This window comes from Xenopus laevis, chromosome 2L, assembly GCF_017654675.1.
Source record: "Xenopus laevis strain J_2021 chromosome 2L, Xenopus_laevis_v10.1, whole genome shotgun sequence".
Lineage (NCBI taxonomy): Eukaryota > Metazoa > Chordata > Amphibia > Anura > Pipidae > Xenopus > Xenopus laevis.
In genome coordinates this window covers 156,304,205-156,328,404 of record NC_054373.1, presented here as the reverse complement: position 1 = coordinate 156,328,404, position 24,200 = coordinate 156,304,205, and the positions used below count along the sequence as shown (strand labels likewise).

General features: G+C 40.3%; 1 protein-coding gene across 1 annotated transcript; it reads right to left on the bottom strand.

Annotated features, from left to right (window-relative positions):
- Positions 1–444: 444 nt before the first annotated feature.
- On the bottom strand, positions 445–5,415 carry krt59.L (keratin 59 L homeolog). The gene is made up of 9 exons (XM_018245557.1): positions 4,957–5,415; positions 4,211–4,419; positions 4,053–4,113; positions 3,881–3,976; positions 3,163–3,327; positions 2,559–2,684; positions 2,081–2,301; positions 1,115–1,149; positions 445–656 (listed from the first exon to the last, which is right to left on the bottom strand). The coding sequence occupies exons 1-9, from the start codon at positions 5,413–5,415 to the stop codon at positions 460–462; spliced, it is 1,569 nt and encodes a 522-aa protein (XP_018101046.1). The 3' UTR covers positions 445–459.
- Positions 5,416–24,200: the final 18,785 nt, after the last annotated feature.

Genomic DNA, 24,200 nt, shown 5'->3' with positions numbered 1-24,200 from the left:
AGGCCTCCTAAGTTAGTCCTCTTTATGATTTCCTGAATGTAAATAAAGACCATTTTGTCTGATGTCAGTGTTATGAAAAGATCCATCATTTAGACCCATGGCTATTAATGGCCATTAGTCTTTTACTTGGAAGATGGGTAGGAGTTTGATATTTACTGCTAACTATTGGTTTTATCAATAAGACTCAAATCTGTCTTCAATTGTAGCTATCCAAGACTACAGTTTATATTGTTTATCTGTTGCTTTTTCTTAGGTATAAGTTGCCACACAACATTCATTATTGAGGGACATCAGCATCAGAAAGTAAAAAGAATTTAAAATTAGAAGACAAGAATGTTTTAGAGAACCCATCCTTCTATCTTTTTGTCTACGGGCTAATAGGAATGGGAAGATAAGTTGTTAGTCACTGTTGCAATCAATCTATCAGCAATCTACGCCAGACATGTGAGTGTTAAACATTTACATCTTTTTGGAGCCTGAGGATGAAATAGAGCTGTGTTTTCCTCTGGAAATGTAAGCTCCTCCCATAGAACTGAAGCCACTTCCACCGCCAAACATGCCTCCGCATCCATGCCCATTGCCGGAGGACATGCCGCTGTCATGATGGAAGCTGTTTCCGCCGCCATGAGACCCTCCAACGGTGGAGCTGACCACAGCTGGAAAAAAGAAAAATGTATAATTAAGTGTATTGTAACTTTTAATATGGTGTAGATATTCTGAGGCAATTTGCAATTGGTCTTCATTTTTTTTATTGTTTTTCAGTTATATAACTTTATGTTCAGCATCTCCTATCACTCGTTCAGGCAGTGCTTTGAATGAGTGATTGGCATATGGAAAAGAGGAAGAAAAATAATAAAAAGTAACAATAACAATAAAATTGTAGCCTCACAGTGGTTTAGTTTTTGGCTGCCAGGGTCAGTTACCCACATTTGAAAGCTGAAAAGAGGCAGAAGGGTAAAGCAAATAATATAAAACTAATGAAAAAAATAAGAAAAGCCAACTGCAAAGTTGCTAGTAATAGGGCATTCTACAACATAATAAAAATGAATTTAAAGTTGAACACCTTTTTAATTGCAAATAAACAAATGTAAAAACCAAATGTATTGATACTTACAGATTTTTACGGATCCTGCACCTTCCCCTGAAAGCCTAAAAACAAAGATTCATGCTTTAGCCTGTGTTTCAATTTTCTATGCAAATTTAGATTTTTCTGTGTAGAGGAAATTTGTTTGGGCCACAAACATTTAGATAGACATTAAAGATTTCATAATGATATACAGTATCTCTGATTCCGTATTATTCTTATATTTCTGCTTTTTTCTTTTTATTAACTTTTTTTTAGCTATTAACTGGTAAGGCATTGGTCTCTAGTGTTTACACCTCTACCTTTTGAGCCAAATCTCCATTTTTCTTAGAAGAGTCTCATGAACCTCCTATGGAGTGTAGATTTAGAATTTTATGGATCCTCCAATACCTACAATTTCACTGAAAAATATGGGAGGATACAGGGAATGAATTATCATAATGGTGGTCTGGCCTTGGCTAAAACCTCTGTCGCTACTTTGCTAAACTGTATTTTAATTGAATGTAATTTCATGCCTTTAGTGTCATCTTCCTTGGTGGTTGTCAATGGCATATGTTTCTAGGCAGGCAATTGCGAGATACAAAACCTAATCAGTCTCTTACTTTTAAAGGAAATCACTGTAGAAAGCTAGAAAAAAGTTTGATATTCATAATAAAACAGTATCAGGGAGATAATTAGTTGCAACTATTGCCTTTGTTAAATATATGATAAAATGATCCAACTTTATGCACAGTGAAAGATTTTCCTTAGGTGCTTGTAAACATAGTTTAATACATGTTCTGTATTCGGTCTGAGTGATTTTTTCTATTGCCTTCCTATGCCATAATTGGATAAATATAATAAACGGTAAAACGCTAATTCTAATCTATCCAGGTTTTGCGCTACAATTGTCACAGCACAGTTGTGCAATACAATGAGCAGTGTTGCATAAGAAGAACACTAATATTCAGCATAGTAGCATTGAACATGCCCATTTTCATTACTTTGTGTACCAACCTTCCTTCCTCTCCTTCCAGCAGTTTCCTGTAGGTGGCGATCTCAATATCCAGGGCCAGTTTCACATTCATCAGTTCCTGGTATTCACGCATCTGGCGAGCCATGTCCTGCTTGGCCTTCTGAAGAGCTTCCTCAAGGTCAGATAATTTTTTCTTTGCATCCTTTGTCGCCATTTCTCCTCGTTCTTCAGCTTCTGTTATGGCAGCTTCCAGTTTAGCACGCTGTTAAAATAATTTTTCTTAAAATTTAGCAAAAGCTGGAAGTTCATGATAACATTTGTCAGAATACTGTGTTTATTTGCCATTTTATAGGAAATTCTCAGGCTACAGGGAAATATTGGCTTCTGTGTTATTTTCATGCGTCATCAGCCAAATTCCAAATAACATTATTATTGGCGATATGTGTGCTTTGGTTATAATTTAAAAAAAATCTCCAAATACATATACACACACCCAAGTTCTTTAAATGCAGTTTATACCTGTGCATTTATACTTTCAATCTCTCCCTTTAGTCTGTTGATAACTCTGTTGAGATCAGCAATTTCATTCTTGGTGTTGCGCAGATCATCTCCATTTTGGCCGGCGGTGAGTCTCAGCTCTTCATACTTTAAACAAAAAATACATGTTACATTCTTCTGTACTTTTGTATGGAATCTTACTGGAAAAAAATCAACATCACACATATTGTAACCATTCATTACCATAACTCATTCTATATATTTTTTTAACTAAATTACCTGTAATACACTTATTATCTGATAAAAATATTGAAACTTGTTAGACATCTACCTCTCTCTTTCTCCTTCCAGAGATTTAAATTGGAAAGACCAGGGCCCATGATACAACTGATATCTATATACATTTGCAAATTGTTGATTGAAGAGGTTCTAATAATATACTTAAGTCTCAAATCTGCCTTATTGCCACAAAAGATAATATAAAATAATATTACCAAAAGGTTTTTGAGAAACCTAGTACAGTAATTCTAAAAAGCTTTGTTGTGGTTCTGTTCTAAATAAGATACTCAATACACCCCTTGGGCTTTGTGCAACAAAAGAGCTGGCTAATACATTTAATACTTACTTTGGACTGATACCAAGACTCGGCTTCAGCTCGGCTTCTATTGGCAATGTCCTCATATTGAGCTTTCACTTCAGCAATGATACTGTCCAAATCCAGGTTCCGGTTGTTATCCATGGAGACAATGACTGAAGTATCAGAGATCTGAGCTTGGAGCTGGGAAATTTCCTACAAAAGAAATTTGTAATAAAGGGTAAACATTAAGGGGCACATTTACTAAGGGTCGAATATCGAGGGTTAATTAACCCGCTAATTTGAATATCGAAGTCGAAGGATTTACCACAAATCCTATGATCGTTCAATTTTCCTTCGATCAGAAAAAGCTTAGAAAACTTATGGGGAAGGTCCCCATAGGCTAACATTGTAGCTCGGTAGGTTTAAAGTGGTGAAGTATGTAGTTTTTTTAAAAAGACAGTACTTCGACTATCGAAATGGTCGAATAGTGGAACGATTTTTAGTTCGAATCGTTCGAATCAAAGTCTTACTGGAAGGTCGAAGTAGCCTATTCGATGGTCGAAGTACCCAAAAAGAAGTTTTTTTACTTCGAATCCTTCACTCGAGCTTAGTAAATGGGCCCCCTAAATGTTACACTAAATGGATCCATGTTGCTTTTTTCTTAGTGTCTAACTTAAATTAGTTTTGTTATTTATGCTGGGTTTGAGTTGGGGTGTAATGGCTAAAGTACATGGCTAAAGTACATTAATAAAAAACATGATTTTACCGTTTCAAACACAGTCCTGAAGAAGTTGACCTCATCAGTTAGAGACTCCACCCTGGTCTGCAGTTCAGTTTTGTTCAAAAATGCAGCATCCACATCCTAGAAGGAGAGATTTAAAATATTAATAATATTGCCTTGTGTCTTTTCGTTCAAAATGTTCATGTGTAGCAATTACCTTCTTTAATACCACAAATTCATTTTCTGCAGTTGTGCGCCTGTTGACTTCCTCTTCATACCTATGAATTGACATATTAATTGTGAAATTGTATCTGATTTTGTAGAGGAAAGACCTAAAATAAACACTAGAGCACATTTATATTATTAGGTACATACTTTCTCTTAAAATCCTCCACTATGTCCTCCATATTCTTCCTTTCTCCTTCCAGACGTGATTTCTCGCCCAACAAACAATCAAGCTGCCTCCTGAGATTGCCGATATAAGCTTCAAATAGGGGTTCATTGTGGCTTTTGGCTGTTTTTTGTTCTTGTAGAAAAGCCCATTTGGTCTCAAGCATCTTATTTTGTTGCTCCAAAAATCGCACCTAAAACAAACATGAGATTGTGTTGCCCAGTGACTATGTAATAACATATCAAATCATGTCTTCTAACAGAACAAATAATCAACTCAGCATCATAGTGGTCAGTAATATCCTTTTGTATTTGCTTTTTATGCATTATACTCAATGGCGCTAACCATTATAATACAAAAATGCACTAAACTTTAATAGAGGGATTTTAAACTTGGTTCACAAAAATCTAAAAATCTATTTGTGAGTTCTTTAACCTAACAATTTTCCAGCTTCAACCAACACACTCATGCTACAGATTTAACCTGCTGGCTGATTCCAGTCTGCACTTTGCAATGCACTACTGACAGAGAACATGGTTGAGTTCTCTGCAGAAGGTTGAAGAACATGCTCACAAATAATAATATATGAAATAAATATCTGTGGAATAAGTAATTATTAAGCATCCACAATAATTTAGTCCATTTATGGAAGTGTCAGTGCTGTTGATGTTGATATTTTAGTAGAACTTTAATAGAAAGTGATCCCAATAGAACATTTAAAAAATCTCACCTTGTCAATAAAAGAGGCAAATTTGTTGTTTAAAGTCTTGATTTGCTCTTTCTCCTCCTTTCTTACTCTTTGAATGTTTGGGTCGATTTCCAGGTTGAGTGGTGCCAGGAGACTCTGGTTGACAGTAACAGCTGTTATTCCTCCATGCATAGGACCTCCTGCAAAACCATGACCAGCTCCTCCAAAACCAGATCCCATTCCATGCCCAAAACCATAGCTGAGACCACATCCATGTCCTCTTCCTGCATGGTGACTTCCAACCGAAATCTTATGGATGCCTGAGCCAAAATTGTAGGCACTTCTGGTGCTAAAGCATGGCTGCCCTCTGTGACCATTGCCATCCCCTCTTTTGGAAGAGATGGAGCTAACACTGTACCTGCTCACATTCTTGGGTAAACAAGCTGAAACTGAGCTGAAGTTTTTGTAGCCCCTGCTACCGCTAATAGAGTGCTGCGACATGGCACTTGATTAAAGGCACGGCAAAACAAAGCAGATAAAACCTGAAGCTCAAGCAAGTTCTTGTGAGGAAAGTGCAGTCACCTTCTCCTTTTATACTCTGACAAATGGGTTTGGTCCTCTCCTAGAACAGTAAAGACCCTGTCATTGTATTTTACTAGCCTAAAGTGCTGGCAATGCATGTCATTGTTCATCCATTTACAGATATCAAAACAGGTAACACACCTACAAAATTACAAAAGATGACAATAATTATTGCTGATTCCCTTCTATAAAACAGAATTTTTAATGCCTTTACATTTTAGCACAGGTTATGAGGAGCAATTAAAACCACTGTTTGAAGATTTACTCGTCTGGTAATTATAAAATATAGAAGGAACTGGCTTACTATGTAATTTCCAAAGTTTCTGTTGGGCCTGAATAATTTAGGATTTCTTTATGAGACTCTTTATATGGACATTTTATATGTATCACTGATTTGACGTGTATTTCTTGCATTTTTACTAGTGGAACGTGTTTTCTTACTGTAAAAAAGTGACTAGAAAATCCCAGTCATTTACACAGCATGCTACACCATGTTTTACTTATAGCAGCACCATGCAAAAGAATCTGTGTTTAATAATATCTCAAGAGCATTCTCTTTTTTTCGGTCCAAAACACCAGATTTACATGCACTGTAGTAATGGGATTAAAGGCAACTGACCTCCAGCTCAACTTTAAAATCTAACAGTTATGGGCAACAGGCAAGATATCAGGGGCCTAACGTGTGGTCTGCATATAACATTTCATGATAGTGATTGTGCAACACAATAGGGCACATATACCATCAGTGAAAGCAGACCCTGGGGTGCCCACAGGCCCGGATTTGTAGAAAGGCCACCTAGGCCCGGGCCTAGGGCGGCAGGATTTTAGGGGGGCGGCATGCTGCCCAACCACATCCACATTGGTTCAAAAACACTGGGGATGTGCTAGAGATACAATCATATTTTAAATATCCCATGCGCCAATCCCCATTGATGATGAAAATTTGCACAATAAAGTGGAGGGGACAGGGGCGACAAACGGCAGTGGGCCTAGGGGTGCCCACTATGTAGATCCCGCCCTGGGTGCCCAGGGGTGTAGGTGGGTGTAGGTGGCCAAGTGAGGCCCTAATTAATGAGCAATATCTTTTGATAGAATAGGGCAACTTTTTTTAAGTTTGTATTCGGGCCCTCCAAAGTTATGTTCTGCCACTGATACTCATCAGTAACACCATCACCGAAGCTATAAGAAAAAACCCAAAACCAAATAATAATTATGTTTGTATTCAATTTCCCTACAACGGAGCAGTTGTACTGAATGCATTTGCCATACATTATGCCAGGCAAGGCATCTTTTCTTAAAACAAAAGTGTCATACAAATAATGTTTGCTAATCTCTGTAATGTAATTACTCACAATGTGTAATGGATATAATTATAGATGTCATCAAAGTGTACAGTACTGCAGCTGATGTGGCATCACCGTATCAGCATTAGAGTACAGCAAGTTCTTTAAAGCTTATCCTTTAGCAGTTAGACTATTATGTTGAGCCAGTAATGTGGGAATTGCTTAAAGAAACACACAAGTACAGTAGATAATACCATCAATACATTCATATACCGTATGAACTATCAGACTCTATTTCTACACAGTATATTACATTTTTGGGGAATTATTTGGAGAATGACAGCTGGTTATTAGGCAACTAGACATCTTATTGTGGTCATCTTCCCCCCTCCAATATAAACAATCTCTGCTTGGTCAGCCTATCTTTACCATCACCAATTCACCATATATCTTGCTTTCTCAAAATCAGTATCCACCACAAAACCCAAACGCATAACAAAAATTTTGATTATTTCTTAAGATTCAATTGGACAAATTTGAACCTGGGCAGCAACTGATCAGTGATTAGCTTTTTTCAGACATGCACGTAGAACAGTGAAAAGAAACATCTGATTGATTGGCATCTTTGCTTTCAATGTTCCATGTGGAGCTCTCTGAAAGAAGTGAGTTTAACCCAGGGCTGGAAACTCACAGACTTGTCTATAATAGTATTAAATTAAACAAAGTGACAGTGATTGAAACCAAAACGACAAGTGACATTGAAACCAAAGTCCAAATGCCCTTGTCAGAAGCAGGAATGCTGGATTGAAATCTAATTTTTTTTAAAAATTTTTGTTGTTAAATCATCCCCATCATTGTTTATTCTTAAACTTGAACTTCAATATTTTTGGGAGAATATGCTTTAAATGTCCAGGAAAAAATTATGGTTTTCCCTTCAAAACTGTTTTTACCTCCAAATCACCCTGCGCTCAGGACTTCTCTCCTTCTCCTTTCCAGAACCATAAGCAGAGACTATGGGGCAGATTCACTAATTGATTGGCTAATGCTAGCGACAATTTGCCAGTGTTGCCAGCCGCAGGGACATCAACAATTCACTAACACGCTTCTAACAATTCGCTAGCAGAAGAGACCGCTAGTGTACCTGCGAACCCGCCCTATGCAAATTGACCTAAGCGCAAGATCAGTAGCGGATTTTCGCTAGGCACAAAAGAATGTTAGCGCATCTTCGTTAAGAAATGCTCGCCAGCGTTATGCTCCCAGGATGAAACTCTGCATATTAGTGTATTGGCATAGTCATAGCGCATTTGTGCCTGGCGAACTGGTGTGAGCTGTGCGAAGCTGACGCTGGCGAAAATTCACCCGTTAGTGAATCTACCCCTATGGGGGAATTGTAATAAAATTTGCAAAGACCAAAACTTTGCAAATAAATATTTGCCTGTCGCAATGTAATATTCTTCATTAGGCTTTTACGGCATTGCGAATCTTAATTGCGTACTGCAAACTTTTGTTAAATATTTTGACGCAAAAATGGTTTGCGATTTTAATACTTACACTCCGAATGTTCACAAAAAGAAGTTAGGTGTTAATAAGTCAAAAATGACTCAAACATGGTCGCTAAAGGGCGCAAGTGTCTTTGCAAATGTTTTTTTTGTGATAGCAAAGCATATTACATTCCCCCTTATGTGCTTTCTCAGCAGAAACACCAATACATAAATAAACTAACAAATCGATAGACTCTATTGGATCTGCACATTTGAAACCACACTTTGCGTAAATACGCAGCGTATTTTAAATATGGCGTCCAAATTCTCAATGAGAACAATGAGAAGTGCATGTTGGGAAAAGAAACCTACGTGCTGAAAAACGCATGTTGACAGTCGCGTGTGGTTTCAGTGGCATATTTACGCCCGGCGTTTCTTTTTTAAAAACGCAACATAATAACTCCACATCAGGCCTTGCCCTTAGTGTCCTGCCAACCCAGTCCAACTCTGTATTATGTGAAGAGGTCATTAAGGAGCACACTGTGCAAATTCATTTATGTATCCATTATTGGTGTTGGTTTAGTAAATAGTTTGCTAATCACTGTGGTTAATGTTCTTGAACAGGGCCCTGAAAATAAGGTTAATGTAAAATTCCCTTCTAGCTGCCAGGTTTGGTACCAACCTACCAACCTACTTCACTTAGAATAGCTACAGGTCATTACGCACAGTGCCGAACACAAAATGCTTTTATTTATAAGTGGACTTATGCAAAAGTCTATAAAAGAAAGACATACAGTATGCCAACATTGGCCCTTCTGTACTAAAAACAATTCACATTTTCCCCAACTTATGCATTTCAGTTAAGTGTTGTGGTAAATATTAATATTTAAAAGATAAGATGTTGTGTTCTTTGGAGCCATAGACAAGCATTCTTTCTTGAGAGAGGGGCATCACAAAAAATGCAGCAAATGCTCATCAGTAGCTATAAAGATAGGGGCATGTTCACACCACCTTATGGCAGCTAACATCTAGCAGATAAACAAATGTTGGAGCAAGGCACTCTTGTAGATCACGCATAGATCAAACTGATAATAGGTAAAAGTAAGAAAATTTTATTCATATAAACATCTCACGCCTGACGCGTTTAAAGCATGAAGCCTATGACTAAGTGTCCTAGTGACACAAAAGGCGTTAGGCATGAGATGTTTATATAAATAACGTTTTCTAACTTTTACCTATTATCAGTCTGATCTATGCGTGACCTACCAGAGTGGTTTGCTCCAACATTTGTTTATCTACATACGGATTGTCCACTACCATGAGCTGAGGGCCTGGGGTGGGAGCACCTGGGCCACCCATTCTATTTGGGGAGTTACTCCATTGGTGAAGTTTTATGCTTATTCATATTTGGTTTGCAGTATGGCTAACATCTAGAAGGTCATCTTTAGAAAAGTGGCACACAGCAACAAAAGGAAAAAGGACTTAGATTTTCAGTTATACATGAGTCCTTGATCCTTTACAAAACTACAAATATTCCCCTAACAATAGTAAGGTTTGTAATACAGGCCTTTGTAATATAAAGAAGGGAAAACTGAGTGTGTGTGATCTCTGTGCTGTGTTGTTTTATGACCGAGTGAATGGATCAGATGCATTGTGCATAGCGCAAGGGCTATGTTGGAGAACCAAAGCTCATCAAAGAATTGGGCTAGAAATGCTGCACCTTATGCGTTCAACTTCTGTACCAGCCCACATACACCACATCCCTTTAGCAGCGAGGATCTTTGTCTTCAATGATGCAACGGTAGTTACCTATATTCTATGCTCTGGGTTGCTGCCACCTAACGAAGCTTATTAAAGGGCTCTGATAGAAAGTATATGCACAGTATAAAATACATGGCACAAGGCTAAATGGTAACGAATTGCAGATTTGCATTATCTGCAAGCATAGATATCAGTGTATTCTGCTGATTAACTGATTAATAATCAACCCTATAGCATCAGCTTTTTAACATTTTCAAATAAGTTGATGATTTCCAACAATCCCTAAACTCAGCTTCTCAACAGCAGCCCAGCCCCCACTGAGCATGTGCAGTGTCACTGACTCTCAATATTTGCCCTAACAAGATCAGAAGATGGGCAGCTCATGTGTACAACTTTGAGGGTATGGATGATTATTATTACGCGAAGGTTAGAATTTAAAATAAAACACTTCTATTATATAATATATACCATATTGTTTTTTGAGGCGTTTTATTTGAAGAGGAAATCTAAGGCACACAAGAGAAGAATAATGAATGTCAGATCACAAATGGATGGATCAATGTCAGATCACAAATGGATGGATTTTGAACATGGCAATATATATTCATTGACGCTATACAGGTATTTGGATCCGTTATCCAGAAACCCGTTATCCTGAAAGCTCTGAATTACAGAAAGGCCATCTCCCATAGACTCCATGTAATAATAAAAACAGTACCTTGTACTTAATCCAAACCAAGATATAATTAATCCTTATGGGAAGCAAAACCAGCCTATTTAGGTATATTTAATGTTTAAATGATTTACTTGTAGACTTATGAAGATCCAAACTACAGAAAGATCTGTTATCTGGAAAACCCCAGGTCCCGAGCATTCTGGATAATAGGTCCCATACCTGTATATGCAAATGTAGTTTTAGGGGACAGATATGACATTACACTGGGTTGGCTTGTAACCCTACATTTCTCCACTTTTCTTTGTATTCAGTACACAGCTTGGTAAGGTATAGGGATGTAGCGAACGTCGGAAAAAAAGTTCGCGAACATATTCGCGAACTTGCGCAAAAACGCGAGCGGTTCGCGAACGGTTCGCGAACCCCATAGACTTCAATGGGAAGGCGAACTTTAACATCTAGAAAAGACATTTCTGGCCAGAAAAATGATTTTAAAGTTGTTTAAAGGGTGCAACGACCTGGACAGTGGCATGCCAGAGGGGGATCAAGGGCAAAAATGTATCTGAAAAATCTGCCTGTGTGTGCTTGGAAGAGATAGTGTAGGGGGAGAGCTGTTAGTGATTTCAGGGACAGATGATAGTAAGTTTGCTGGCTAGTAATCTGCTTGATACTGCTCTGTATTGGAGGGACAGAAGTCTGCAGGGATTTGAGGGACATTTTAGCTTAGGTAGCTTTGCTGGCTAGTAATCTGCTGTTCTCTTTAAACAACTGCCATACGTTGACCTTGTAGGCATTGTTTGCCCAGTTTTTTTGGACGCAGCCACTGAAGCACAGTTGCCAGAAAAAATATGCCATATAAATGCTGAAAATAGTCATTTTTCGCCATACGTTGACCTTGTAGACATTGTTTGCCCAGTTTTTTTGGACGCAGCCACTGAAGCACAGTTGCCAGAAAAATTATGCCATATAAATGCTGAAAATATAAATTTTTTTGGTTGCAGCCACTGAAGCACAGAGGCCAGAAAAATTATGCCATATAAATGCAGAAAATATGCATTTTTTTGGTCGCAGCCACTGAAGCACAGTTGACAGAAAAATTATGCCATATAAATGCTGAAAATATAAATTTTTTTGGTTGCAGCCACTGAAGCACAGAGGCCAGAAAAATTATGCCATATAAATGCAGAAAATATGCATTTTTTTGGTCGCAGCCACTGAAGCACAGTTGCCAGAAAAAATATGCCATATAAATGCTGAAAATAGTCATTTTTTGCCATATACGTTGAGTCAACGTATGGCAAAAAATGACTATTTTCAGCATTTATATGGCATATTTTTTCTGGCCTCTGTGCTTCAGTGGCTGCGGCCAAAAAAACTGGGCAAACAATGCCTACAAGGTCAACGTCGTTGACCTTGTAGGCATTGTTTGCCCAGTTTTTTTGGCCGCAGCCACTGAAGCACAGAGGCCAGAAAAAATTATGCCATATAAATGCAGAAAACATGCATTTTTTTGGTCGCAGCCACTGAAGCACAGTTGACAGAAAAATTATGCCATATAAATGCTGAAAATATAAATTTTTTTGGTTGCAGCCACTGAAGCACAGAGGCCAGAAAAATTATGCCATATAAATGCAGAAAATATGCATTTTTTTTGGTCGCAGCCACTGAAGCACAGTTGCCAGAAAAAATATGCCATATAAATGCTGAAAATAGTCATTTTTTGCCATATACGTTGAGTCAACGTATGGCAAAAAATGACTATTTTCAGCATTTATATGGCATATTTTTTCTGGCCTCTGTGCTTCAGTGGCTGCGGCCAAAAAAACTGGGCAAACAATGCCTACAAGGTCAACGTCGTTGACCTTGTAGGCATTGTTTGCCCAGTTTTTTTGGCCGCAGCCACTGAAGCACAGAGGCCAGAAAAAATATGCCATATAAATGCTGAAAATAGTCATTTTTTTGGTCGCAGCCACTGAAGCACAGTTGCCAGAAAAATTATGCCATATAAATGCTGAAAATATAAATTTTTTTGGTTGCAGCCACTGAAGCACAGAGGCCAGAAAAATTATGCCATATAAATGCAGAAAATATGCATTTTTTTGGTTGCAGCCACTGAAGCACAGAGGCCAGAAAAATTATGCCATATAAATGCAGAAAATATGCATTTTTTTGGATGCAGCCACTGAAGCACAGTTGCCAGAAAAAATATGCCATATAAATGCTGAAAATAGTCATTTTTTGCCATACGTTGACCTTGTAGACATTGTTTGCCCAGTTTTTTTGGTTGCAGCCACTGAAGCACAGAGGCCAGAAAAAATTAAACCAGTAGGGTTTGCACCCTAGTTTGTAACGGTGGCGGAGGGAGGAGGAGGACGCTAAAGGACAGCTGTGTGTGGAGTCATGAGGCTTGAAGAGAAGGACAGCTGCATAGAAGTCAGAACAAGTCTTCCGGCGTGCAGTAACCCTCCGAGATCCACCCCTCATTCATTTTAATAAAGGTCAGGTAATCGACACTTTTGTGACCTAGGCGAGTTCTCTTCTCAGTTACAATCCCTCCTGCTGCACTGAAGGTCCTTTCTGAGAGCACACTTGAGGCTGGGCAAGACAAGAGGTTCATGGCAAATTGTGACAGCTCTGGCCACAGATCAAGCCTGCGCACCCAGTAGTCCAGGGGTTCATCGCTCCTCAGAGTGTCGATATCTGCAGTTAATGCCAGGTAGTCCGCTACCTGCCGGTCGAGGCGTTCTTTGAGGGTGGATCCAGAAGGGTTGTGGCGCTGCCTTGGACAGAAAAACATTTGCATGTCTGACGTTACAGACTGGCCAAAGGGCTTTGTCCTTGCAGGTGTGCTCGTGGCAGGATTACTGGCACCTCTGCCCCTGGAATGTTGATGAGTTCCTGAAGTGACATCACCCTTAAAAGCATTGTACAACATGTTTTGCAGGCTGGTTTGTAAATGCCGCATCTTTTCGGACTTGTGGTATGTTGGTAACATTTCTGACACTTTATGCTTGTACCGAGGGTCTAGTAGCGTTGCGACCCAGTACAGGTCCTTCTCCTTAAGCCTCTTGATACGGGGGTCCTTCAACAGGCATGACAGCATGAAAGACCCCATTCTCACAAGGTTGGATGCAGAGCTATCCATCTCCGCTTCCTCATTATCAAGGACTGCATCATCCACGGTCTCCTCCCCCCAGCCACGTACAAGACCAGGGGTCCCCAAAAGGTCACCACTAGCCCCCTGGGAAGCCTGCTCCTGTTGGTCTCCTCCTCCTCCTCCACAAAGCCACCTTCCTCCTCTGACTCCACTTCTGGCACCTCTCCCTGCGTTGCAGCAGGTGCCTGGGTTCGTTCTGGTGATTCCGACCAGAAATCGTGCGCTTCCAGCTCCTCGTCACGCTGGTCTACAGCCTCATCTGTCACTCGTCGCACGGCACGCTCCAGGAAGAAAGCGAAGGGTATTAGGTCGCTGATGGTGCCTTCGGTGCGACTGACCATATTTGTCACCTCTTCAAAAGGTCGCATGAGCCTGCAGGCATCGCGCATAAGCACCCAGTAACGGGGGAAAAAAATCCCCAGCTGTGCAGATCCAGTCCTACCACCCAGTTCAAAAAGGTACTCGTTGACGGCCCTTTGTTGTTGCAGCAGACGTTCCAACATAAGGAGCGTTGAATTCCAGCGAGTCTGGCTGTCAGAAATCAAACGCCTGACTGGCATGTTGTAGCGCTGCTGAATGTCAGCAAGGCGTGCCATGGCTGTGTAGGAACGTCTGAAATGGGCCGACACCTTTCTGGACTGGGTGAGAACGTCCTGGAATCCTGGGTACTTGGAGACAAAACGTTGGACTATTAAATTTAACACATGTGCCATGCAGGGCACATGTGTTAAATTGCCTAGTCTCAACGCTGCCAACAGATTGCTTCCATTGTCACACACCACTTTTCCGATCTGCAGTTGGTGTGGGGTCAGCCACCGATCGGCCTGTGACTGCAGAGATGACAGGAGTACAGATCCGGTATGGTTTTTGCTTTCCAGGCACGTCATCCCCAAGACAGCGTGACAACGGCGTACCTGGCACGTCGAATAGCCTAGGGGAGCTGGGGGTGCACAGGTGTGGAGGAGGAGAAGGAGGACCCAGCAGCAGAGTAAGAAGAAGAAGAAGACGAGGTAGAGAGCGATGGAGGAGTAGAGGTGGTGGCAGAACCGCGTGCAATCCGTGGCGGTGACACCAACTCCACTGTTGTTGTTGAGCTACCCATTCCCTGCTTCCCAGCCATTACCAAGTTCACCCAGTGGGCAGTGTAGGTGACATACCTGCCCTGACCATGCTTGGAGGACCATGCGTCAGTAGTCATATGGACCTTTGGCCCAACACTAAGTGACAGAGATGCGGTAACTTGGCTCTGCACATGTTGGTACAGGTGTGGTATTCCCTTTTTAGAAAAAAAATTGCGGCTGGGTACCTTCCACTGCGGTGTCCCAATTGCTACAAATTTGCGGAAGGCCTCAGAGTCCACCAGCTGGTATGGTAAAAGCTGGCGGGCTAAGAGTGCAGACAAGCCAGCTGTCAGACGCCGGGCAAGGGGGTGACAGTCAGACATTGGCTTCTTACGCTCAAACATGGCCTTCACAGAACTTGGCTGGTGGCAGATGACTGGGAATGGAAACAGGTGGTCAAGGTGGAAGGCGGAGTGGAGGGTGGTTCAGACGGGTCAAGGAGAGCAGAGGTAGAGCAGTAAGATGCTGGACCAGAAGGAGTGTGGCTTTTTAGTTTGCCTGTTGCCTTTGAGGTGTTGCTCCCAAAGTGCTTTGTGCTTGCCGCTCATGTGCCTTCGCATAGAAGTTGTACCTATGTGGCTGTTGGGCTTACCAAGGCTCAGTTTCTGACTGCACTCATTGCAAATTACAATGCTTTTGTCAGAGGCACACACATTAAAAAAATCCCACACTGCTGACTTTTTGGAAGTGTGCGATCTGGCGGTAACAGTAGAAGTTGGCGGAGTTGGCGGTATTGGCGGCAATGGCGGGTGCGTTGGCCGGCTGAACACAGGTGCCGATACATGTTGTTGCCCTGCTGATCCCTGCGGGCTGTCCTCCCTGCTTCTTCTAAGTCTTATTCTCCTACTGCCTCTCTGACTCTCCGTCTCTCCATCTGAACTACCCTCCTCTTGCTCTCTTCTACTAGGCACCCACAAAACATCAATCTCCTCATCATCATTCTCCTCAGATGCATCAATTTCTTCTGACACATCACAGAAGGAAGCAGCAGCGGGGACCTCCTCCTCATCACTCATTATGTCCATCTCTATCGTGTTCTCTGCCAGAATTAAATCTGGTGTAAGGTCCTCATCTCCTTCATCTTCTTCTGGCAATAATGGTTGCGCATTACTCAGTTCAAGAAACTCATTGGAAAATAACTCCTCTGACCCCAGTGAAGAAGGGGCACACGGTGGTGGAGGAAGTGTTACGTGGGGTGGCCATAGCAGTGGAGGATGAGGAGGATGTTGTGGTAAAGTTAGAAACGGTAGAGGATGGGGTGTGCTGTGTAAGCCAGTCAACTACCTCTTCAGCATTTTGGGAGTTCAGGGTCATTGCTTTTTAAAAACTGGGCAATTTGCTAGGCCACAGGATTGCATAGCAGCACGGCCCCTAGCACGGCCTCTGCGTGGCGGCCTGCCTTTGCCTGGCATTATTTTTAAAAAAACAACAACAACAACAAAAACTCAGTTGGTTTTTCTGGAAACGATAATACACACAGCTAGATGGCGGGTTGAAGAAAACACTGTGCAAATAATGCCTACAAAGTCAACGTATACACTACTACAGCGGTGGATACGGATTACGTAAAATATATGAATGCTGCTTGAAAAAAAGTAACTCAAGTGGTTTTTCTAGAGACGATAATATTATCAATATTTAGACAAAATGTGAACAAGGTCACACAGCTCGATGGCGGGTTGAAGAAAACAGTGTGCAAATAATGCCTACAAGGTCAACGTATACACTACTACAGCGGTGGATACGGATTACGTAAAATATATGAATGCTGCTTGAAAAAAAGTAACTCAAGTGGTTTTTCTAGAGACGATAATATTATCAATATTTAGACAAAATGTGAACAAGCTCACACAGCTCGATGGCGGGTTGAAGAAAACACTCTGCAAATAATGCCTACAAGGCCAACGTATACACTACTACAGCGGTGGATACGGATTACGTAAAATATATGAATGCTGCTTGAAAAAAGTGACTCCGGTGTTTTTTCTGGAGACGGTAATATTATGGATATTTAGACAGAATGGGAACAAGGTCACACAGCTCGATGGCGGGTTGAAGAAAACAGTGTGCAAATAATGCCTACAAGGTCAACGTATACACTACTACAGCGGTGGATACGGATTACGTAAAATATATGAATGCTGCTTGAAAAAAAGTAACTCAAGTGGTTTTTCTAGAGACGATAATATTATCAATATTTAGACAAAATGTGAACAAGCTCACACAGCTCGATGGCGGGTTGAAGAAAACACTGTGCAAATAATGCCTACAAGGCCAACGTATACACTACTACAGCGGTGGATACGGATTACGTAAAATATATGAATGCTGCTTGAAAAAAGTGACTCCGGTGTTTTTTCTGGAGACGGTAATATTATGGATATTTAGACAGAATGGGAACAAGGTCACACAGCTCGATGGCGGGTTGAAGAAAACAGTGTGCAAATAATGCCTACAAGGCCAACGTATACACTACTACAGCGGTGGATACGGATTACGTAAAATATATGAATGCTGCTTGAAAAAAGTGACTCCGGTGTTTTTTCTGGAGACGGTAATATTATGGATATTTAGACAGAATGGGAACAAGGTCACACAGCTCGATGGCGGGTTGAAGAAAACAGTGTGCAAATAATGCCTACAAGGCCAACGTATACACTACTACAGCGGTGGATACGGATTACGTAAAATATATGAATGCTGCTTGAAAAAAGTGACTCCGGTGTTTTTTCTGGAGACGGTAATATTATGGATATTTAGACAGAATGTGAACAAGGTCACACAGCTAGATGGCGGGTTGAAGAAAACACTGTGCAAATAATGCCTACAAGGTCAACGTATACACTACTACAGCGGTGGATACGGATTACGTAAAATATATTATGGCTGCTTGAAAAAAGTCACTCCGGTGTTTTTTCTGGAGACGGTAATATTATGGATATTTAGACAGAATGTGAACAAGGTCACACAGCTAGATGGCGGGTTGAAGAAAACACTGTGCAAATAATGCCTACAAGGTCAACGTATACACTACTACAGCGGTGGATACGGATTACGTAAAATATATTATGGCTGCTTGAAAAAAGTCACTCCGGTGTTTTTTCTGGAGACGGTAATATTATGGATATTTAGACAGAATGTGAACAAGGTCACACAGCTAGGTGGCGGGTTGAAGAAAACACTGTGCAAATAATGCCTACAAGGTCAACGTATACACTACTACAGCGGTGGATACGGATTACGTAAAATATATTATGGCTGCTTGAAAAAAGTCACTCCGGTGTTTTTTCTGGAGACGGTAATATTATGGATATTTAGACAGAATGTGAACAAGGTCACACAGCTAGATGGCGGGTTGAAGAAAACACTGTGCAAATAATGCCTACAGGGCAAATAATGCCTAAAAGGTCAACTTATACACTACTACAGCGGTAGTAAAATAAAAAAAAGTAAAATAAAAAAAAATGAATATTAAAAAAAAAAAATTAAAGTTGGTGCTGCTGAACTACTAGGAGCAGCAGATTAGCACACCAGTCCCACTCCCCAACACTGCTAGACTAATAGCACTGGGCTCTTATAGTAGTAGTAGTAGTAGTAGTAGTAAAACAACAAAAAAATAAATAAAAGCAGTCCTTACAAGGACTACTGTTATTGCAGCAGTCAGCAGATGAGATCAGAAGCAGGACAGCTGCCATGTACCTGCTGGTCTGGGGTGAGAGGGCAAAAAAAAGCGCCAACAATGGCGAACCCAAAATGGCGAACGTCGCGCGACGTTCGCGAACTTCCGGCGAGCGCGAACACCCGATGTTCGCGCGAACAAGTTCGCCGGCGAACAGTTCGCGACATCTCTAGTAAGGTACATGGGCATTGCTAAGGGGTTTATACCCTAAAGCAGTGATCCCCAATCAGTGGTTTGTGAGCTACATGTTGCTCACCAACCCGTTAGATGTTGCTCCCAGTGGTGCTTATTTTTAAATTCTAGTCTTGGATGCAAGTTTTGGTTGCATAAAATCAGATGTACTGCCAAAAACATAGGGACCTTCAAATAGCCAATTACAGCCCTTATTTGCACCCAGGGACTTATTCATGGTTCATGGTTCTGTTGCTCCTAGACTCTTTTTACAGTTGAATGAGGCTCACAGGTAAAAAATGTTGATAATCCCTGCCCTAAAACTTTGTACCAATATATTCAATAAAGCTGACATGGGCCTTTGCTGTGATGCAGTTATCATCCAGGTGCCCTTACAGTAAGGTTTGGCCATATTTCTGGCAACCCCAAATAGGAATTTCTATTTGGGTGTGCCGTCTAAGAGTTACTGAACAATATATGTGGCAGAATATATTATTATTATTATAAAAATTATGCAAAGAATTTTTATAGAATTTTATTTGACTGTAAAGTGATTCAGATTGCTGAGAAAGCTCTTAATTTTTGCTGGTAAAACAGTTACTGTGATTATTATTATTTTTATATAAATCCCTCCCACAAGAAAACTCTTGTATTTAGCCATGGCTGATTTCAGTAAAGAAACACAAGACTTTGCATTCTCACTCTGGGTGTATGGGTGTGCATCCAAGCCAACACAACGGTTCTGGAGCAAGCAGGAGAGGAGGCTAAAGTCCAAGTAGGCGCTGACTTTTTGCTTGAGTATTTCAGCAGGCGATTTCAGCCCTCCATTTAGTATAAACTTGAGGTGTGTAAATCTCACCCCGTGGGTGAGGTTCAGCCTCTAGGACAGTTATCCCCAACCATTTTACCCATGAACCACATTCAAATGTAAAAAAAGTGGGAGAGTGGAGAGCAGCACAAGCCCCCGTGGACAGGCCCGGATTTGTGGAAAGGCCACCTAGGCCCGGCCTAGGGTGGCAGGATTTTAGGGGAGAGGCATGCTGCACAACCACACCCACATTAGTTCGAAAACACTGGGGATGTGCTTGAGATACAATCATTTTTTAAAGTTCCCATGTGCCAATCCTCATTGCTCCGGTCCAGATGATGAAAATTTGCATGAATAAAGGGAAGGGGACAGGGGCGACGAATGGCAGCCGACCTAGAGGCGCCCACTATGTAAATCCAGCCCTGCCCTTGGATGCCAAATGTTGCCTGTTAATTTTCTATTGGTAACCCCTATGTGGCAGCCTACAGGAGGCTCTGTTTGGCAGTAGACCTGGTTTTATACAAACAAAACTTGCCTTCAAGCCTGGAAATCAAAAATAAGCACCTGCTTTGAGGTTACTGGGAGCAACATCCAAGGGGTTTGTAAGTAACATGTTACTCATGAGACATCGGTTGGGGAGATTTGCTCGAGGATATTCCATGGAAATGATAGGATTGATTCTGAGATTCCTAGAATTCCTTCTGCTTTATATAAAAATGTGGAGCTTATCTCCTCAACCAAAATTCCATGTCTCAGCATAAATTTATCGGAAAACCCTGCCATGCACTGATGAGCCCCAGTAAGGACAAACTTGCTCTTGGTAGAAATCGAATAAAACCCAAAGAGTTGAGGTATTCCATGCAAATGGAACTGTTTAGGAATGATATTGTGCTTCCTTTTCAGAATTCCTTTTATTCAGATTCCTTTTAGAGATTTAAAATCATGAGGCGGTTTGCTCAGCTCACTCAATAGATGGGGTGAGAAGGAAGCCAGAGATTTTGTGCTTGTCCTTAGTTCACCAGAAAACCATTCTACCACCCCATGACTCTATTAAGGGTTATTAGAAGCTGTTCTGATTTATGAATGTACTTCATAGAGAAAGAGGGAACTTTGTGTCTGTTTGGAATCTTTAATGAGTAATCAAATTTGCTTCTTGCTGTTGTAACCCAAGTCCACAGTGGAGATTCTGTTCTTCCTGAGTCCCTTTAGCTTGACTCAAGGCTGGAAATGAACAGAAGAATGAAATCTCACACCATGTCAGGTGAGGTGAAATCAGGCAGACACTGGACACATACCAATGGGTTTAATACTGATGTGCTCTGGTAAATCATAATACAGCCTTTCAGTTCAAGAATCATAGTTTTTACAGTGTGTTTCTGTGGAAGAAGCTTATTATAATTATGTTTTATGTACAAAGCACTGACACATTTCCACAGTGCTTTACAGAGATTGTTCATTATTCACATCAATTCCTGCGCCAATGGAGCTTACAATCAGGAGCAGCGTTGACACTGTGAATTTATTAGAATTGGTCCAAGTGTGGTGAGTTTCAGAACTATTTATATTCTACAAATGAAGCTGCACAGCTAAGTTATTCACCAAATGAGTACCAAGGAACTTCAGTGCATCAAAAAAGGTTTTTTGGTTCATTACATTTGAAACATGCAAGCTTTATGCGTTTGTACTCATTGTACTTAATCACAGGCAACAATCATGAATGTCATTCTGCCCCCTAACTTTTTTTAATGTACACATGGTCTTAAAAGTTCTTGTGGTAACATGGGTGTGGTTTAAAGTGTGCGTGGTTAAAAGTGAGTGTGGTTTAAAACATCGACTGGTCGACACTGGCTTCCATTATTGGCCCTCCACCACGTGGGCCAAAAAAATTCTGGCCCTTGGTAAAAGAAGTTGGACAGCACTGATCTAACCATTTATAAACTACAGAAGATATACTTTTTTGCATCCTCTTGTAATATTGAACACAGCCCTGTCAGGGCCTTTTAGCTATCTTTTAGCTTCTAATCTAGGATCCTTTGGCTCCAAGTTGAAAACTAAGAGGGTTATGAAATAAGGCACAAAGTTTGCCCAGGAGCAGAAATCCTTAACAACCAATCAGTAAGTAGCATTTACTGGTCACCTGTTTAAAAGCAAATATCTCATTTGTTACTATGGGTTGCTGCTACTTGGCAAACTTAGTGCCTTTTATTACCCATGGGGGTAACCCTTTACTATACTTTGTAGACTCTTAATTCCTTTTGAACAAAACACACTTTACATCGACCTTCGCTTTCTCTCAGCTTAGCTCTTGCTGTAGTGGAAGAAAAGATCTACACTTTAATATAGATACTCTTTGTAATTCCAGTTCCCATAATTTATGTCATTGGTTCTTAAAACCAGTATCTAGAACTTTATTGCTAAACACACCAAATGTCTCCTTGTTAGTAGTTATTTCTAGTGATGGGCGAATTTCTCCCGTTTTGCTGAAAAATTAAAGTCAATGGGCGCCTAGAATTGTCGCCGGCATCAGTATAGTCTAAAGCATCAAATTTATTTTGATGCCAGCAAATTTTCACGGCAATTTAGCGAATTTTTGCAAGTTTGGCCGTGTGAATTGGTGGTTTGATGGAGGGTTTTGGACTATTGCCTATGGACAGAGGGATGGACTCTGTGGGCCGGAAGGTGTATGGGTGGGTTTGTTGCATTTTTGATTTGCTGATAGTATGTTACATTTAATTAATGTAAGGGGCATATTTATCAAGGGTCTAATTTCGAATTGAAAAGACTTCGAAATTCGAATTCAAAAAGACCAACCGAAATTAAGTCAAAGTTTTTTTTTGGTCAAATAGGTTAGTTTTCGATCGAATAGGTCTGTATTCGGGCGAATTCGAATTGTACGAATTGAAGGAATAGTGAATTCAATCAAATTCAAATCGAAGTTTCCCCCCAAAAAAACTTAGATTTTTCAAAGTCCACCAATTGACTCCAAATAAGTTCTAGGAGGTCCCCCATAGGCTAAAACAGCAATTCGGCAGGTTTTAGATGGCGAATGGTCGAAGTCGAATTTTTAAAGAGACAGTACATGATAAATTTCGATATTCGAATTCTTTTTAAATTCGAATTGAATTCGGACTATTCCCTAGTCGAAGTACACAAAAAATAGCTAAAAATCCGTATTTTTTTCATTCGAAAATTCACCTCGACCTATGATAAATCTGCTCCTAAGTGTATTTTTATAATAAAAATCTCTAAGGTCCTATCCAAGTATGGAAAAAGGTACCCAAATAATTACCCACTGCAAGGAGATCCTAAGGTTTACTAAATGCCTGCAGGCACGTGGCATGAAAGAGAGGATTTGATAAATCATAACTATTTCTGTGCAGCATCTAATAAACTAATCAGTATTTCATATTAAAGTGGTGGTTCACCTTTAAGTTAACTTTTAGTATAGTATAGAATGGCTAATTCTAAGCGACTTTTCAATTGACCTACGTTTTTTATTTTTTTAATTATCTGCCTTTTTCTTCTGACTTTTTCCAGCTTTCAAATAGGGTTTAATAACCCCCATCTAAAAACCAATAAAAATGTATTTTTATTGCTACTTTTATTACCCCTCCTTTTATTCAGGCCCTCTCATATTCTCTCATTCAAATCCATGCATGGTTTCTAGGCTGGACCCTAGCAACCGGATTACTGAAACTGGATGAACTGGAGAGCTGATGAACAAAAAGCTATAACGCAACCCAACGTAACCCAAAAACAACCCACAGAAAATAAAAAATGAAAACCAACTGCAAATTGTCTCAGAAAATCACTTTCTGCATCATACCAAAAGTTAATTTAAAAGTGAACAACCCCTTTAATTGTTTTTACAATGGAAATTCTCTCATTAATAGACTATATCTATCCATGAACTATCATGTTTCACAGTAATTTTCTGATCCAAGCTCATGAACACTGGAAATAATTTCCACTCATTCCAAACTTACCTTGTCTAGTGATGTGCAAATCTGCCCTGTGAAATTAATTTGTTACATAACAGATCAATTAACTTCTGACACACCTTAACAAAACAGTCTATACAGCAGGAAGGTTGTAAGTACTCTGGAAAACTTAATCTATTTTACCTTCTTTCTCATAGTGCAGTGCTTATACATAGGGACGGGTGAATTTTTTCACCTTGTTTCGCAGCGGAAATGACACCCATAGAAAAAAAAATTTCGCCGAACGGCAAATGTTTTTTGCCTCCCATAGACTTTAATGGGCGTAGTCGACATTTCAACGGCAGCAAATTTTTGTCAAATTCGCCCAGTTATACAGTAAGTGCATATACGTATATTTTGTAAATGTTGCTTCACCTTCTAAGCCCCCAAACCCTGCCTATCCACTAAATCTGATCTGCTTCATCTATTTATGATTCATTACTGTCCAACTCATGTCCTAACCCCCATAATGTCACAACTCCGCCCTGCAATGTCATGGTTCCATTCCCTCTCATCCTTACCCTTTGTATCATAGGCCGTACAATCAAGAAGAAAGGGTGGCAACCCTCAAAATATAGACTAGACTACAC